General features: G+C 38.9%; 1 protein-coding gene across 1 annotated transcript; it reads left to right on the top strand.

Moving 5' to 3' along the window:
* The first annotated feature begins 4,906 nt into the window (after nt 1–4,906).
* Nucleotides 4,907–5,386, top strand: LOC149210076 (uncharacterized). Its single transcript, XM_089398859.1, has one exon. It carries the CDS (start codon nt 4,907–4,909, stop codon nt 5,384–5,386), a length of 480 nt encoding a protein of 159 aa, XP_089254985.1.
* Nucleotides 5,387–14,731: the final 9,345 nt, after the last annotated feature.

Here is a 14,731-nt window from a genome sequence, read left to right as displayed (position 1 = left end):
ACCTCTCGTTTTCCGCTTATTACTCAGGGACAAGTCCATACCCAAAACCCCATAGTCTCCAAAGGAGGCAGTTTTTTGTCATGAGAATGGAGGTAATAATATTTTGAACCCGAGAGTGAACCTTTCCTCACTCCCTCCTCCTCACCCGGAACCCCCTCATAGTTCATATCTAACTTGGGAATAGATGTTATGATGTTATCCATGTGTATAATCAGAACCAGATATAGGGCAAGTACTAACATGAGCACAAGAATTTAAGCTAACATCTTTTATAGATAAATATGGAGAAAGGGATGTAATGCTTAAGTCCAGTCACATACCCTTTGTGTCTTCAGTGCTGGGAGCTGCAGGTGCTTATGTGGTACCCTGGACTCACTTCTCTAGCTCTTGAGGCTGTGTAGGGAGGGAATCCAGAACGGGGGTCTCCTGCTGAACTGCATCCTCTACTCTTTTCCTCCTGTGGCCTATCCATTTCCATGTGATCCAACCCTGATCCTTCTTTGAAAGCGAAGTCCTTAACTTCTCTGCTTTCGTCGATTCCTCCTCGGCTTTCCTCTGTTTCCGCCTATGCCGATATCCTAGAGGACAGTCTCTTGCCAAGTGTCCATAAACATGACATCTATGGCATTGAAATGGCATATGTTCATAATCCAGAGGTTGAACATAGATGAACTCTTTATATTGAATCTTTATATCTTCCACTAGTCCTTCCCTTGGGTTCAGTCTCACCAGTATCTGAGCCATCGCCTTGTCCTTCGACTGGATGAAGGACATGTCTGTTTCCAAATATGTTTCGATATGGTTCCCAATGGATTTTAAGACTGATTTTACCCACAAGAAAGGTGGTAACCTAGGTACGCGTACCCAAACAGGAATGTCCTCCACCTTCTCGTGTTGTGCATCAAACATTACAGGGTGGCTACCAAAAGCCCAGTGCTTCCCCAGGACCTAATCCACTGCCTCTTTCTCTTCGAATTTATCATAAACCATGCTTTTGCCAAGGATGTTACCTGGAAACCCTTATCAGGAGCCAATTTCCATTGCTGCATGGCCTAATTTTGAATAAACTGGACTGAATGTTCCTTCCCCCTTGCTCTACCCACCAAGGTAAGCTCAGCCACTTCGATGGCTTCATCTATCTGGACGACCATACCTAGCTAGGTTATTATTTTTTGCTTTTTCCTCTTTTCCCCCATCTGCCTCTTGGCTGGCCCTTCCTCCCTGTTCTGAGCAGGTGCTGCACCATTTGCTAATCCCTCCTGCTGTGAGCCTGAATTCTTCCCTAAGCCGGTGATAGGGTTCCCTCTTTCTTCCCTTACTGCTGATGTTCTGCTTCCAAACTCTTCGATTATGCCTTCTGATACCCCCAAACCTCTTGCCTTCTCGGAAAAGCCTGCTCCTCCTTCATAATCTAAGATCTCCTTCCTGAGGTCCGAACCCCGTCCAAACCCTAAATCCTCCTTCCCAAAATGTGTCCTGGGTTTTTTTGGGTCCCAACCAAAATGATCCTTTCTGGCAGCCGACGGCTGATCTGCATCTATATACCCTAAATTTTCCTTTAACCCGCAACCTGGGCTATTTCCCGTCGATTTTCTCAACCCACAATTGTAAACGATATCCTCAAGACCTCCAGAGAAGAAATGGTTAAGCGGGAGGGATTTCTCTGTACATACTTGGTGAATTTGCTGGCCTTCCGCTTGCTTGAATGCTGCTGACTAGATTCTTGTCTCCTGTAGTGGAGAAATCGCTGAAGCTCCCTGGCCGCTCAAAAAGGCTAGCCCTAAGCTCTCCTCCGGAAAACCTAGTGATTTTATTTGATTCCAGGTCACCTCCGAGCCTGATTTAGCTTTCCCAGAGCGTCCAACTGGCTTGATATATCTTTCAATGTTTTGTTCAGTAACCTCCAAACCCCAAACCGACAAAATGTCTCCCGATTCGGGATTAAGATCTATGGCATCACTGGGTTTGACCATTTTTAACAGATTTATTGCAGGTAACAGCGAGCAAACCCAAGGCCGCAAATAGTCTGTTCCGAAACCCTTCGTTGTCAAGATGTAGCCGCGAATAGCTCAGGGAAAGTGACAGCGAAAAACCTAACGTGAAACTAAACTCCGTGATGCTTTTGGCTGCCATTTTCTATGGGGAACCATCTGCGGTTCACGTTCCCAGGTGTCTTGTCTACGGTCCTTCTAGCTCTCCCTGCCTGTTCTCCACACTTGCCGCCTGCATGCTTGATCTTTCAGCTGTCAGCTTCCCGTACACCTGCCTGTCAAGATCGTAGCCTCCTTGCCCCCCACCCGCTGAGCCCTAGGTCGTCGACACTGCAACGCTAGCTCCAAACCCCAGCTCCCATCACCTTCGCCTTCCGGATAATGTATTTTCTTAAATCCAATAATTATGTGCATTAATAAGTTTTCACATTAACAACAATTGCAAAACTATAAAAAAAAGAACACCTCTCCCAACTCCTAATTTCATCCATGATTTTTCTAAATCATTACTTGCCAAACTCAAATTAAAAATTATTTAGAAATCAAGTAATAAAATTTTCAATCCTGAAAATATTTAAATAACTTTTTTACGGTCAAAATGTTAAAATGTATTTAACATTGAAAAAACTTGAATATCCAAAATTCTAAAATTCGACAATTGTAATCTAAATGTTCAAAAGTTTATATTTTGTACAACTAAATTTAAGACGATAAAAATAGCAGAAACGAAGAGAAAAATAAGAAGAAATATTACTCGAAAGTGATTTTGTGCGGAATAATCATATGGATAAGTTTGAAGCTGTTTTGTTGCACTCACCAAGCAGTTGGAGCAACTGGCGGTGGATATAACTTTGTCTTGTTGAACGAGACCGTTAATCTCCTGTCGTAAAGAAACAACCCGGCCCTTTCGCGAATCTCTGTATTGATGCAGAAACTTCAGTAGGCAGGTTGGAAATTTTTAAAATTGCTATCTAATCGTTATAGTTAAAAGTTGGTCTATTTTGGAATATGTTTTTTATAAATTGCTATCTAATAGTTGTGGGTAAAAGTGTGCTATTTTGGAATATGCTTTTTATAAATTTTAGTTTATAAATTTTTATTATGCAGATTGTAAGGTTTTAATTTTATAGAATTTTATATAATAATTTCTATAAAATTTTAGGTGCTTTTTAGATATGGTATGTATTTTTTTTTTGTAATTTTTTGAATATGTTTCTCTTTACAGTATTTTTTAAAGTATATGGACAAAATATGATGATATAATGGTTGCAAATATGTTTATGATAATTGTACTTGTACATAATATAAACTAGGTTTTTTTCATCTGAAAATAAAACACAAAAAATTAGATAATATTTACAATAGTATGAAATCAATTGTCAATATTTATTCCCAAAAAATTATGTCATTTTAATTAAATCGATTAATTGAAAAATGTTATATGAAATGAGTCATGGTTTTGTGTTGGAATAAATTCTATTTACATAGGAATCTCCATGGTTAAGAATCTTATCAATGTTGTATTGTTTTCAATGTATATATGTTTAACTTATCTATTAAGTGTATCATGAAGTGTTAGGTTACTTATTATAGATTGACTTCATGGTTAAAGATTTTGTTTCATGTTGTATTGTTTTAATATATATATATATATATATATATATACTAAATGTATCTAAGAAGTGTTTTGATGCTGATTATGAATTGAAGTTTATTTGCATTTACCAATCATTTAATTTATATAGGTGCACTAGTTTGTACTTTAACTAAGGTTTTTGTTTTTTATTAGTATTTTTTTAGTTTTAGTTTGGTGTAGAACTTAGTATAAGATTATTTAAAAATGTAAATTTGGTTTTTTGGCATAGTTAATTAATCGATGTTTTGGGTTGTTTTTTAAAAATATATAAATTAATTAATTTAATATATAATATATATATATATATATAATCTATTAAGTAAGGGATAGCTCAAATGGTCAGTTCCCTTAAAAGCACTTTCCCAGTTTGGGAGTCACGTGGTCAAATCTCTCGACGCCCTTTACCTTTATAGAATGGCCGACAAAATCCATTCAGGTGGAATGCCCGATAATTTCGCGTGGATATATATATATAAATTATATATATATATATATATATATATATATATATATATAATTTATTTTTAATATAATAATAAGTTATTTTAAATTGAAAATATAGAGAAAAATAAAAAATAAAAAGGAAAAGGAAATAAATCTAAAAACAAAAAATTAATAACTAATATAAATGGAGTTACTAAAAAACCCATAATAAGACCTCAACCAATCACTTTACCAATAAATAAATTTAAATAATGATAAAAAATTGAATTTCTAATATTAAACTATAGATAAACGACAATATTTTTTAATCAAAAACAAATTAATATATAAATTAAAACAAAAATAAATGCTTAGATATAATAAATAAATTAAAAAACATCTTAATCAAAATTTGTGTTAAATTAGATGGTAATGATCGAAGTCTGGAAGCGAGACGGAGGGAAGCGACGATGTTCAACAGTTAGGGTTAGGGTTTTCCGCAGGGTTTGCGTTTGGTAGACTTGAGATTGGGGCAAGGCTCAGGTAAAGACTACAGCCACCTACATTATATCAGGACAAGATAGAGTCACGGGCCGTTGGGGCAGGAGGACAGGCCCTGGGCTGTGCTGACAAAGAACGGAACCGGCTTGGGGGGAGCGATCCCCTCCTACAAAAACGTAACGACGGGCGAGGCAAGCAGGAATGGAACGACCAGATTCACAAGAAAATGAAGTAAGGATGCCCTGGTCATGGGGCTCGGTGGCAAGCTGGGTTGGGAAACAAATGTCTACCCCGAGCAACGAAAAAACCCAGGTTTGTAGTCCCAAATAACAAACTAGAAGAATATAGAGGATATATGAAAGACCATTCTCTGATTTGCAAGTTTATAGGGGCGTGGCCGTCAGAGAAAGAACTGACAAAATGGACACAACAGAGATGGCAACCTAAAGGACATATTGACCTAAAATTAGGTGCTAAAGATTTCTTCTCAGTCATTTTCTCTAACCTGGATGATAAGGAGAGGGTTTTCGATGATGGACCCTATTTCTTCAACAATGCAGGTCTCTTTATGAGGCATTGGGAAGAATGCTACAACCCAGATAAGGAGAAAATGTTGGCAGCACCAATATGGGTCCGGCTTTTCAGACTCCCAATTGAGTTTTGGGATCCAGAAATCCTGGAAGGTATTGGGAACTCAATTGGGACCTTTGTCAAAGTAGCAGACACCACTAGTAAAGGCAGATACACCTCTTATGAAAGGATCTATGTATACATGAACATCACAGAACCGCTCCCTGATTGTATTGAGGTGGAATACCATGATGAAGTATGGTAGCAACCAGTGGATTATGAGCACATTCCATTCCGCTGTAGAAGATGTCATGAATACGACCACCTCTTCAGATCCTGCCCATTGATCGCAGCTGCGTCACCACCAGAAACAAGGAAGGAGGACAAATCGAAGAAGGAGGAAGAAACGGGCAAGGACAAAGAGGATGGTTTTTCAGAAGTGCACCGACGAAAAAAATCTCAAAGAGGACCGACCAGTTTTAAAACACCTTCCAAGGAATCAGTTCAGGTAAATCAAAATAAGTTTGCGGCTCTACAAGAAGAGGAAATGGACGAAGAAGGGGAAGAAAGGGGTGAAGAACCAATAGAACCTAAAAATATAGACAAAGGGAAAAGTAAGGCATAAGCTACGATAGGGCAGGAAAATGAAGGGGATGAGACAGAAACCCAACAAGAGCATATCCAAATGGAGATCGACCCCCAAAAAGACAATGACAATGAAGAAGAACAGGGCATGAAAATACTACTGCAAGAATGGAGGCATCTGGATGAGAGGTTCATCCCAGAAGATCAGAAGCAATTATACAAAGACAAGTTCCAACGATACAAGGAGAAACGTGGATCAATCATAGTTAGTCAGCCAGAGCACCTAGGATCGCAAGGGGGACAAAGCACAGAAACAGGAACTACAGGGAAAGGAGGAAGAAAACGGGGAAGAAGTACCATGAGCGAATCCATTCAGATGGTAGCAGAAATGCTGGTGAACTCGGGAAGGGTTGTGCCTATGTCAGAGGTATTGCAACAACCCATCAAATTGTTGAAATGATTATTACAACTTGGAATATTAGAGGGCTGAATAGTAAGGGGAAACAAAGATACTTGAAGGAGAGACTTAGGAAGGATAAACCTAATATAAAGATAATACAGGAAACAAAGATCAGAGAACAGAAACTGAAAAAAATCATGGGCAAATTTAAACCTCATTACAAAATAATAGGCCAAGATGCCACAAGAAGTGCTGGGGGCTTGGCAATACTCTTGAACCCTGAGGAGGTTCAGTTTGAAGATTAGGTAAGTTTACCTAGAATTCTATCAGGGAAATTCAGGAACATTGGATCCTGGGAATGGGTTCTCATCACAAGAGTGTATGGGCTGCCTGTACCAGAACTTGGAAAAAACCTAGAGTCTTTTCTTAGACAACCCAAGGATTGTAGGAGGAGACTTCAACATGATCACATCATTGAGTGAAAAGAGAGGAGGTCTCAGAACGTCAGACATGGATATGGAAGCCTTCTGTGACATGATCAATGAACAAAGGTTGGTTGACAACCCAATGATAAATGAGACTTACACATGGAACAACAGAAGAGGAGGCACCCACCAAATTGCCTTGCGGTTAGACCGATTCCTTAGATCTGAACAGGTAACTAACCAGGACATTTTTGTAGAAGCCATGATCCTCCCGGGAATGGGTTCCGACCACTAGCCAATCAAACTTGAAATTGATCTCAAAGGTAGCCCCGAAAAGTGCCCTTTCAGGTTTGAGGCTTTCTAGCTCAGAGATTAGAAGTTCATGACAAAAGTAGAGGAATGGTGGAGACAAAGTTAGCAGAGGGGGAGAAGCAGAATGTAAACCTTCCAATTGAAATTAAAGGAAATAAAAGAGAAAATTAAAAAATAGAACAAAGTTCGGGAATATCTTCAAATATCAGCAGCAACTAGCCCAGAGAATGATGAGAATTCAACAAGAAATCATAACAGCAGGAAGGAGCAAAGAACTAGCTAGAGAGGAAGGGGTCCTGATTAGCCAAATTGAAGAAAGAAGGATACAAGAAGAGATTCTATGGAGACAAAAATCAAGAGTGAATTGGTTAAAAGAGGGAGAAAGGAATACGAAGTTCTTCCATCAGGCTATGATCCAACAGAGACAGAGAAATATAATCTTCTCTATAAAGAATGCAGAAGGAACTCGCCTAACTCAGCATGAAGAGATGGAACATACCCTGGTCAACCACTTTAAAGACCTCCTTACTGAACCCCAAGAGGAATGACAAGCAGCTATCAGGAGAGTCTGCAACGAGATTCCAAGCTTGATTACCAGAGATCAAAACCTTGCTCTAATGAGGGCAGCTACCCTGGAGGAAGTCGAAGAGATTGTGAAAGGGATGAAGAAGAATAAAGCCCCAGGACCTAATGGTTTCACAATGGAATTCTATCAAGCGGGTTGGAAATTCATGGGGCAAGACATTCTAGACGTGGTCGAAGAATCATAAAGAAACCAAAAGGTATGTCCTTGCTTAATCGCTACTCTTTTGTCTCTTATTCCTAAAACTGCTAAATCTGAAGATCCCCAAGGTTTTAGACCTATTACCCTTTGTAATATGATCTATAAAATTATTGCAACCCTTTTGGCCAAAATACTTAAGCCCATTCTTTCCAGTATTATTTCTCCTGAGCAAACAGGATTTGTGGAAGGGCGTCAAATTCTTGATGGTTTGATAACATCAGAAGAAGTGGTGCACTCTTTGAAAAAAAAAGAGGGATGATGATCAAACTGGACCTTTCTAAGGCCTATGATTGTCTGAATTGGGAATACCTTAAATCAGTGCTAGCTGCCTTTGGTTTCTGTAACAGATGGATCGGTTGGGTATCAGATATGATCTCCACCCGATTTTCTCCATTCTCTTAAATGGAACGCCAACTACCACCTTCAATGCCTCTAGAGGCTTGAGACAAGGGGATCCCCTATCTCCCTTCCTTTTCATCATTGTGGCAGAAGGGCTAGGGAGATATATTAAAAAGGAATTGCAGGAGGGAAAAATCAAAGGGCTCTGGATTTGGGGGAATGATATACCGATCACCCACTAGCAATTTGTAGACAACATCATGCTGTTTTGTGCAGTATCTCTCAGGGAAGTAAAAAGAATGAAAGGTATCCTGGATCTCTTCATGGAAGCATCGGGTACTCAAATCAACAGGGAGAAATCTTTCACCTACTTCTTTAACACAACTGGAAATGTCAAAACTTATCTGACAAGAATCCTAGGATTTAGATCTGGAGACCTCCCCACCAAATATCTTGGCACCCCGCTAGCTCTAAATCCTCTAAATATGGCTAGTTGGCAACAAACCATTAAGAGAATTACTGGAAGGCTGGAAAATTGGTCTTCCAGAACCCTAAATCTAGTAGGAAGAGTAGTCTTGGTCAAGGCTGTACTACAAGCCATACCGATTTACTAGCTCTTGGCAATAGCAGCCCCTAAAGGAGCATGTGCCAAAATGGTGGAGATTTTCAAAAAATTCCTCTGGGGAGGTCTGAAGCAACAGAAGAAATGGGCTTTAATATCCTGGCAAGGTCTGACCAAGAGTAAAGATGAAGGGGGATTAGGCTTAAGGGATCCCTACACTATGAACCAAATAATGGGGGAAAAGCTTTGGTGGAGATGGATGGCGGGAGGGGATGACCTATGGAAAAGAATCTGAATGAAGAAATACAACATTCCAGTAAACACAACAGATATCTTAAGAATCAGGGAAATTCCAAGGGGCTCTTCGATTTGGAACTTGGCCAGTCAGAACAGAGACATAATACCCAAGCATGCCTTCTAGGAAATAAGGGATGGAAGATCAGTTAAATTCTGAGAAGAAGCCTGGCAACAGAGAGAGAAATGAATGGAATACAGGGTCTAGGAAACACCTATCAGATGTAAAAAGAAGCGGGTTTAAATTATGTAAGAGAGTTCTGGAAAGAAGAACACTTGGAGGAGTACTAGAGAATATGGAAAAACTCGGAAGAATGGGACCAAACAATAGATGGGGAACAGAGGGAGCTATATATGAAAGAATTGAAGGCAAGGAAAATGGCTATTAGAATAGACCCATATATACTGAGATGGGGACATTCAATGAAAGGAACATTCACGATCAAGGAAGCCTATAACCTTACCATGGAGCTAGAACAAGATGACCTGAAACCCCTCTGGAAACAAATTTGGAAAGGAAATTGGTGGCCAAAAGTTTCCAACTTCCTCTAGCTAATGTGCAAGGGCCAAATTTTGACTTGGGGCCAACTATAAAAACGAGGAATTCAGGGACCACCCCGCTGCAGTCTCTGTAAACAGGGCCTGGAAAATACTGAACACCTTATGAACTCTTGTCATTTTTGCCATAAACAATGGGAAGATATGCAGTGGGTCTTTGGAAGGACGAACATAGAAAATAGATCCTCAGAACATCAAAGAAACAATCCATCAATGGGGACGCGGTCAATTCACCTGCTGAGTGGTGAACAAAGCATGGAGTCTAGCTGTTGGTTTGAATTTGTGGATGATATGGAAGGAAAGAAACCATAGAATCTTTCAAAACAAAGAACTAACTCAAACACAAGTTTGGAGAAGAACCCTGGACCATAAAAGAGAAACCATTCTAGCGGAAACATGGAGTCAAGAGGATTGGAAGACAACGCCCAGTGAAGAATGGATCTTGGCCAAACTAAACCTCGATTAAGGAATGGTAGCCCCCTAGAAATGGAAACCTTCAGACACAAACAGAGCGAGTCCTCACCATTTCTCACACCCCATTGCTGGTTTTATTAAACTAAATTTCGATGGGGCCTCCAAAGGTAACCCATGGTTGGCGGGGCTTGGAGGCATCTTCCAGGACGATCAAGGTAGAACAAGATGGGTATACTCAGCTCAGGGAAGGGTTATGAGCAATAACGAAGCAGAGCTTATGGCAGTTTGACAAGGTTTGGAAACAACGATAAGACTTGGATATAACCACTTGGAAGTGGAAGGAGACTCCCAACTAGTCATTGAAATGATGAGGAAATTAAATAATGGAAAGACCTGGGATAAGATTGCGAAAAGTTGGAGAACGGCAAGTCTAGTCCAAGACCTGGGAGGCCTAATAAAGTGGTTCGAATATATGATCATACATCATGTAAAGAGGGAAGGTAACAGAGCGGAATATTTCCTAGCCAACTGTGGAAGCAATGAGCAAAGAGGGAATCTGGAAGTATCTAGCCATTACAAATTGAGGACCCCCGATTGGACCCCCTCAAGGCCATACTAGACCAGGATAACCATGATGCCACGAACTCAATATAGCAGGCACAGGGGACCCCCGATCGGGGTGATGAAGTGGGATGGCATAGGCATAATGACTGACAGGGGGAGAGGATGGCCAGGACCGCCGACCATTGCCCACATGCTTGTATAGTAGGGCGTGGTGGCGTTCTGCATGACTGTGGGACAACCCAACGAGAGAAGTGGCATAAGGTGGGTTATTATGAGGAGAGAGGGTGGCAAGAATGATGGAAACAGAAGGATGGGACGTAAGGTAGATGTGAAAGGATATGTGAGGGTGGTAAGAGTTGGGAGGATGAATAGATCGCGGAACAAGGAAGTTGGGAGCAAGGCAGCACAGACGTGGGGAGCTTCTTTGATCGAGCATATTGAATCTGGGTATGTTTCCTCTCATTTCTTACCTATAATTCCCAATGAGAATTATAGTATGTTGAGCAAGGGTGGCGAGCTCGGGCACTTTGGGAAGGGGTTGCGAAAGGACATGCCTGAGAACAGGGATGAGGGGTAGAGAGATAGCCTAGAACCACTGCATATTAGGAGCTAGGACATAGGCGCGACCAGGGAGTGCAAATCTATGATAAAGGGTTGTCCCTGGGAAGCTAAGGATTTGAATTCTCGGGAGGAATGGAGGTTAGACTACACGGCCTCTTTCCTTAGATGGTGGTGGGAGCGGGCTATGACACTTTAGGGCGACAGGGACGGGCTAAGCTGGGTGGGAAGTTTTAGAATGAAAGAGATGCTGAAGGAATGGAAGGGTGAAAATTTTCCTAATCTAATGTTTTATGTTGATAACTGTAAACAAGATTTTGATAAAGATGTGATGGCTCGCCTAGGCAAAGGTAGGGGCTGTGGAGGTTGAGGGCGCTCGAGCCAGGTAGCAAAAGAACCTAGCAACTCAAAGATAGTAGAGCCCAGAAAGGGTAGGAAACCCATCTAGGTGGCAGTCAATGAGGTCCCAGAGCATATAAAGTAGGAACGGATGCCGGTATCCGCAAGTTGATTCAACAGATGGAAGCCAGCATAATGGAGGAACACTCTGAACTAGAAATGGAAGAATGGGGGGAACTCGTCCCTAACCCTAAGAATATTAGGGGCAAGATGTCTCAATTTAAACAAACCTTGCACCTATATTGGGTCATGAAGTGATTGCTAGCCAGAGCTCTAGAATAGGTGGCAATGGAGATGGCAGAAATCACCCAAGGCATGCCCAACCTCAAAAAAGATATGAAGAACATGCAAATTCTGTTTTTTATGTAGGATAGTAAGCTGGATAAGACCCTAAATAGACTTATGGAGCTGTCTCCGGTGCCGGGTGACTCCGCTGCAGCACCGACCATCATGGATTCTAATAAAGATGATAACAAGGACTAGTATTTTACTTTTCAGGTTTTGTCGGACTTTTTAGCAGATGGCCTTTACATTTCTTGTCTTAATATGTATGTTCAGATCTTAAACTATGTTTCTAGTTGTGAAGTGTATCTAGCTTGGGTAGAAAGACTTGTTAACTTTTGCTACTAGATGGCATATAACAGTGTCAAGTGGCCAACAGACTTGGTTTCCCATTTGGGCAAGTTGAGGCCACCCAAATTTTGTATATGGAACAACTTGCTTTATAAATAGAATAAAAAATCCCCCATAGCTTAATTTTTTTTTTTAATTAAAAAAACCCAATTAATTAAATTTTATTTTATTTTAATTAAATCTAATAATACAATTTTTCAAAAAAATAACTTTTCTAATTATTTAAAATATATAAATTAATTAACTACCATAAAAAACTTTTTACTCAAATTATACATACTGCACTATCCAAACTTATCATTATGAGAAATTGCAATTCAATTAAAATTGAGTCAAACAGTAGAACTTATCATGTTGTCTTCACTCTCCTAGAGGGAGACGAGACGGGTCCTAATGTATCATTCGCCAATCAATGGACGAGACGGGTCCTAATGTATCATTCGCCAATCAATGGACGAGACGGGTCCTAATGTATCATTCGCCAATCGCCATTGACTACTTATCATGCTGTCCTCATCTCTCTTAAATACGGGTCCTAATGTCTAGTTAGTCACGAGAGGAAAGAGGGAACCATCCATAGTGAATAGCCACTGACTCACTATTAATTCCAAGAGAATTTTAAAGAAATATTTTGTTTTTAAAGTCATTTTTTATTTTAGTTATTTTGCATTAAAATGTAACATGTAGTTTAACGAGGTAGGGAGTTGTTCAAAAAGTTATAGAAATTCTGGTCATATTTAAAGAAATCCGGCAAGGATTTTTGTAAATCCAAGTTATAGTTGTTAAACTTCAAAATTTTAGGTGTTTATACATTTTTGACGGTGCTGAATCCATTTCCACCATCAAAAGCATGTTTCAAACATTGCCTCTATAAGATTTTTCGAAATTTTTTTGCTCCGATTCCAGCCACTTTTGGCAGTCAGGGCAATTCCTTCGCTTGATTAGACGACTCCTATATATAACTATTGTTTTTTATTAATTTATTTTTAATTCATTACCATCAACCCAATCCTAATTCCTAGTTTTTTTATATAATAATTATTAAGCCCCAACATTACAACTACTTTAGTGTTATAACAATGGGTGTTCTTTTAGCTATAGTGTTGTCCCCTATTAAAAACATTGGATTTTTCAAAATATTATTCAATATAAACATTAGAGTTTCACAATTTGTATAAATTAAGTTATTTATAAGATGAATGTTAAAGGAGCCAAACTCATTTCATTTTAAAGTCAAAGCTGTTAAGAAGTGTTGTGTGCTTGAATGTTAAAGGAGCCAAGATTGAGGAGATATTTGTGTTATTCTTTTTAAAGGAATATATATATATATATATATATATAATGGATTTGATCATTGTGAATGTCTCATGGTTTAAATGTAGAATATCAAGGTATTATTGTTATTCGGGCTACTAGCGCTATGTGGTTAACTTGAATTTGTTATTATTGTTGTTGAGTATGCTGACAAAGGTATACAAAGTTTAGCTTTGGGCAATGTGATTCGTGAGTGTAACAACTCGTGATTCTTGATGTTTGATGCAAATTATTTCCTTGGAAACTGTGTTTAGTATGTGAAATGGAAAAAGGTGCAGAAGGATTTGAAATGTTTCCTATTGTTGAATTCATGCCTAATGAAGATATGAATCAGTATGAAGAATTTGAAGACACTGATGCAATATTGAAGTGATTAATACCAGTTCTGCCTACTTTCTCAAGTAAAAATTTTAAGCTTTGGGCAATTAAAATGGAAGGATGCTTGGTTACGTAGATTTATGGAAATTTGTCCAAGAATCTTCTATTAATTTTGATGATAAGTGTAGAAGTGCAGTAGCATTACTTCTCATTATATCAGCTCTAGATGAAAACATTTTGTCTAGTATTTTGCATGAATTTGGTGAAATACATAATGCAAAAATATTTTGGGATGTTCTTGAAATGAAGTACATTATGGAGGGGAGTGTAAAAGTTGAAGATGATGAAAGTGGCGTTGTTAAAATTGGTGATTGTGTTGAAAGCATCATAATTGGGATCAAGACTGAAAGTATGGCTGTAATTGACAATAGAGTAGCATGTGATAGTGAGGAAACTCCCTATGAGGTGGAAAGATATGAAGTGAAATTTGATGATAATTATGTGTCTCATGAAAACTGGTTCAATCTCATGCAAGAAAAACATCTTATTGATAAGTTTTTTTTTGGTGAGAAGAGTTTTCTACCTCCATGCAAAAATCAAATGCATGACAACATGTTTGCAGCAAGAAGGTTGATTAAAGAGGTTGAAGACATGTATCGACCAACTATGTTAGCAAAGAAAGATGAAGGAAGCAAAGCTCTCTCAAAAGAGCAGGATGACAATGGTTCTTTTTATGATCTTTTATATAAATCTAACATTGTTTTTAAGTGTGCATATATTGACAACCAAGAAGAAGTAATAAAAGAAGAAATTGCAAGCATTAAGGACAAGCATAAGTCCCAAGAACCTGCAACAATATTGAATACAAAGAATGTTAACCCGCAATCAAGAAAGGAGAAGCTCCATCACTATTTTATGGCAAGAAAGGTGAAGATGAAATTGCATCAACAAATGAACAAGCATGGACCCTTTAGCAAGAAGACAAAAATGAAAGATGTGTTATCAAATTGTGTGTTGTAGAAAATCAAGATTATGTTGTAAGTCTAACTGAGACTTAGACCAACATGCATGTCAATTAATAGCATGCTTACAGTGTCTTATGTATTGTGTTATAGTGTATTTTGTGTGTTTTTCATATGGTTGGAATTAAG

This window comes from Pinus tabuliformis, chromosome 1_2 (genome assembly GCF_031772625.1).
Source record: "Pinus tabuliformis cultivar Carrire ecotype Pingquan chromosome 1_2, CPIR1, whole genome shotgun sequence".
Classification (NCBI taxonomy): domain Eukaryota; kingdom Viridiplantae; phylum Streptophyta; class Pinopsida; order Pinales; family Pinaceae; genus Pinus; species Pinus tabuliformis.
Note: the sequence above shows the minus strand (reverse complement) of the source record. Positions and strands in the feature narration are given on the sequence as shown.

Bases quoted from the DNA above. Each gene is read 5' to 3' on its own strand.
- LOC149210076 (XM_089398859.1), top strand. From the start codon at position 4,907: ATGAAAGACCATTCTCTGATTTGCAAGTTTATAGGGGCGTGGCCGTCA.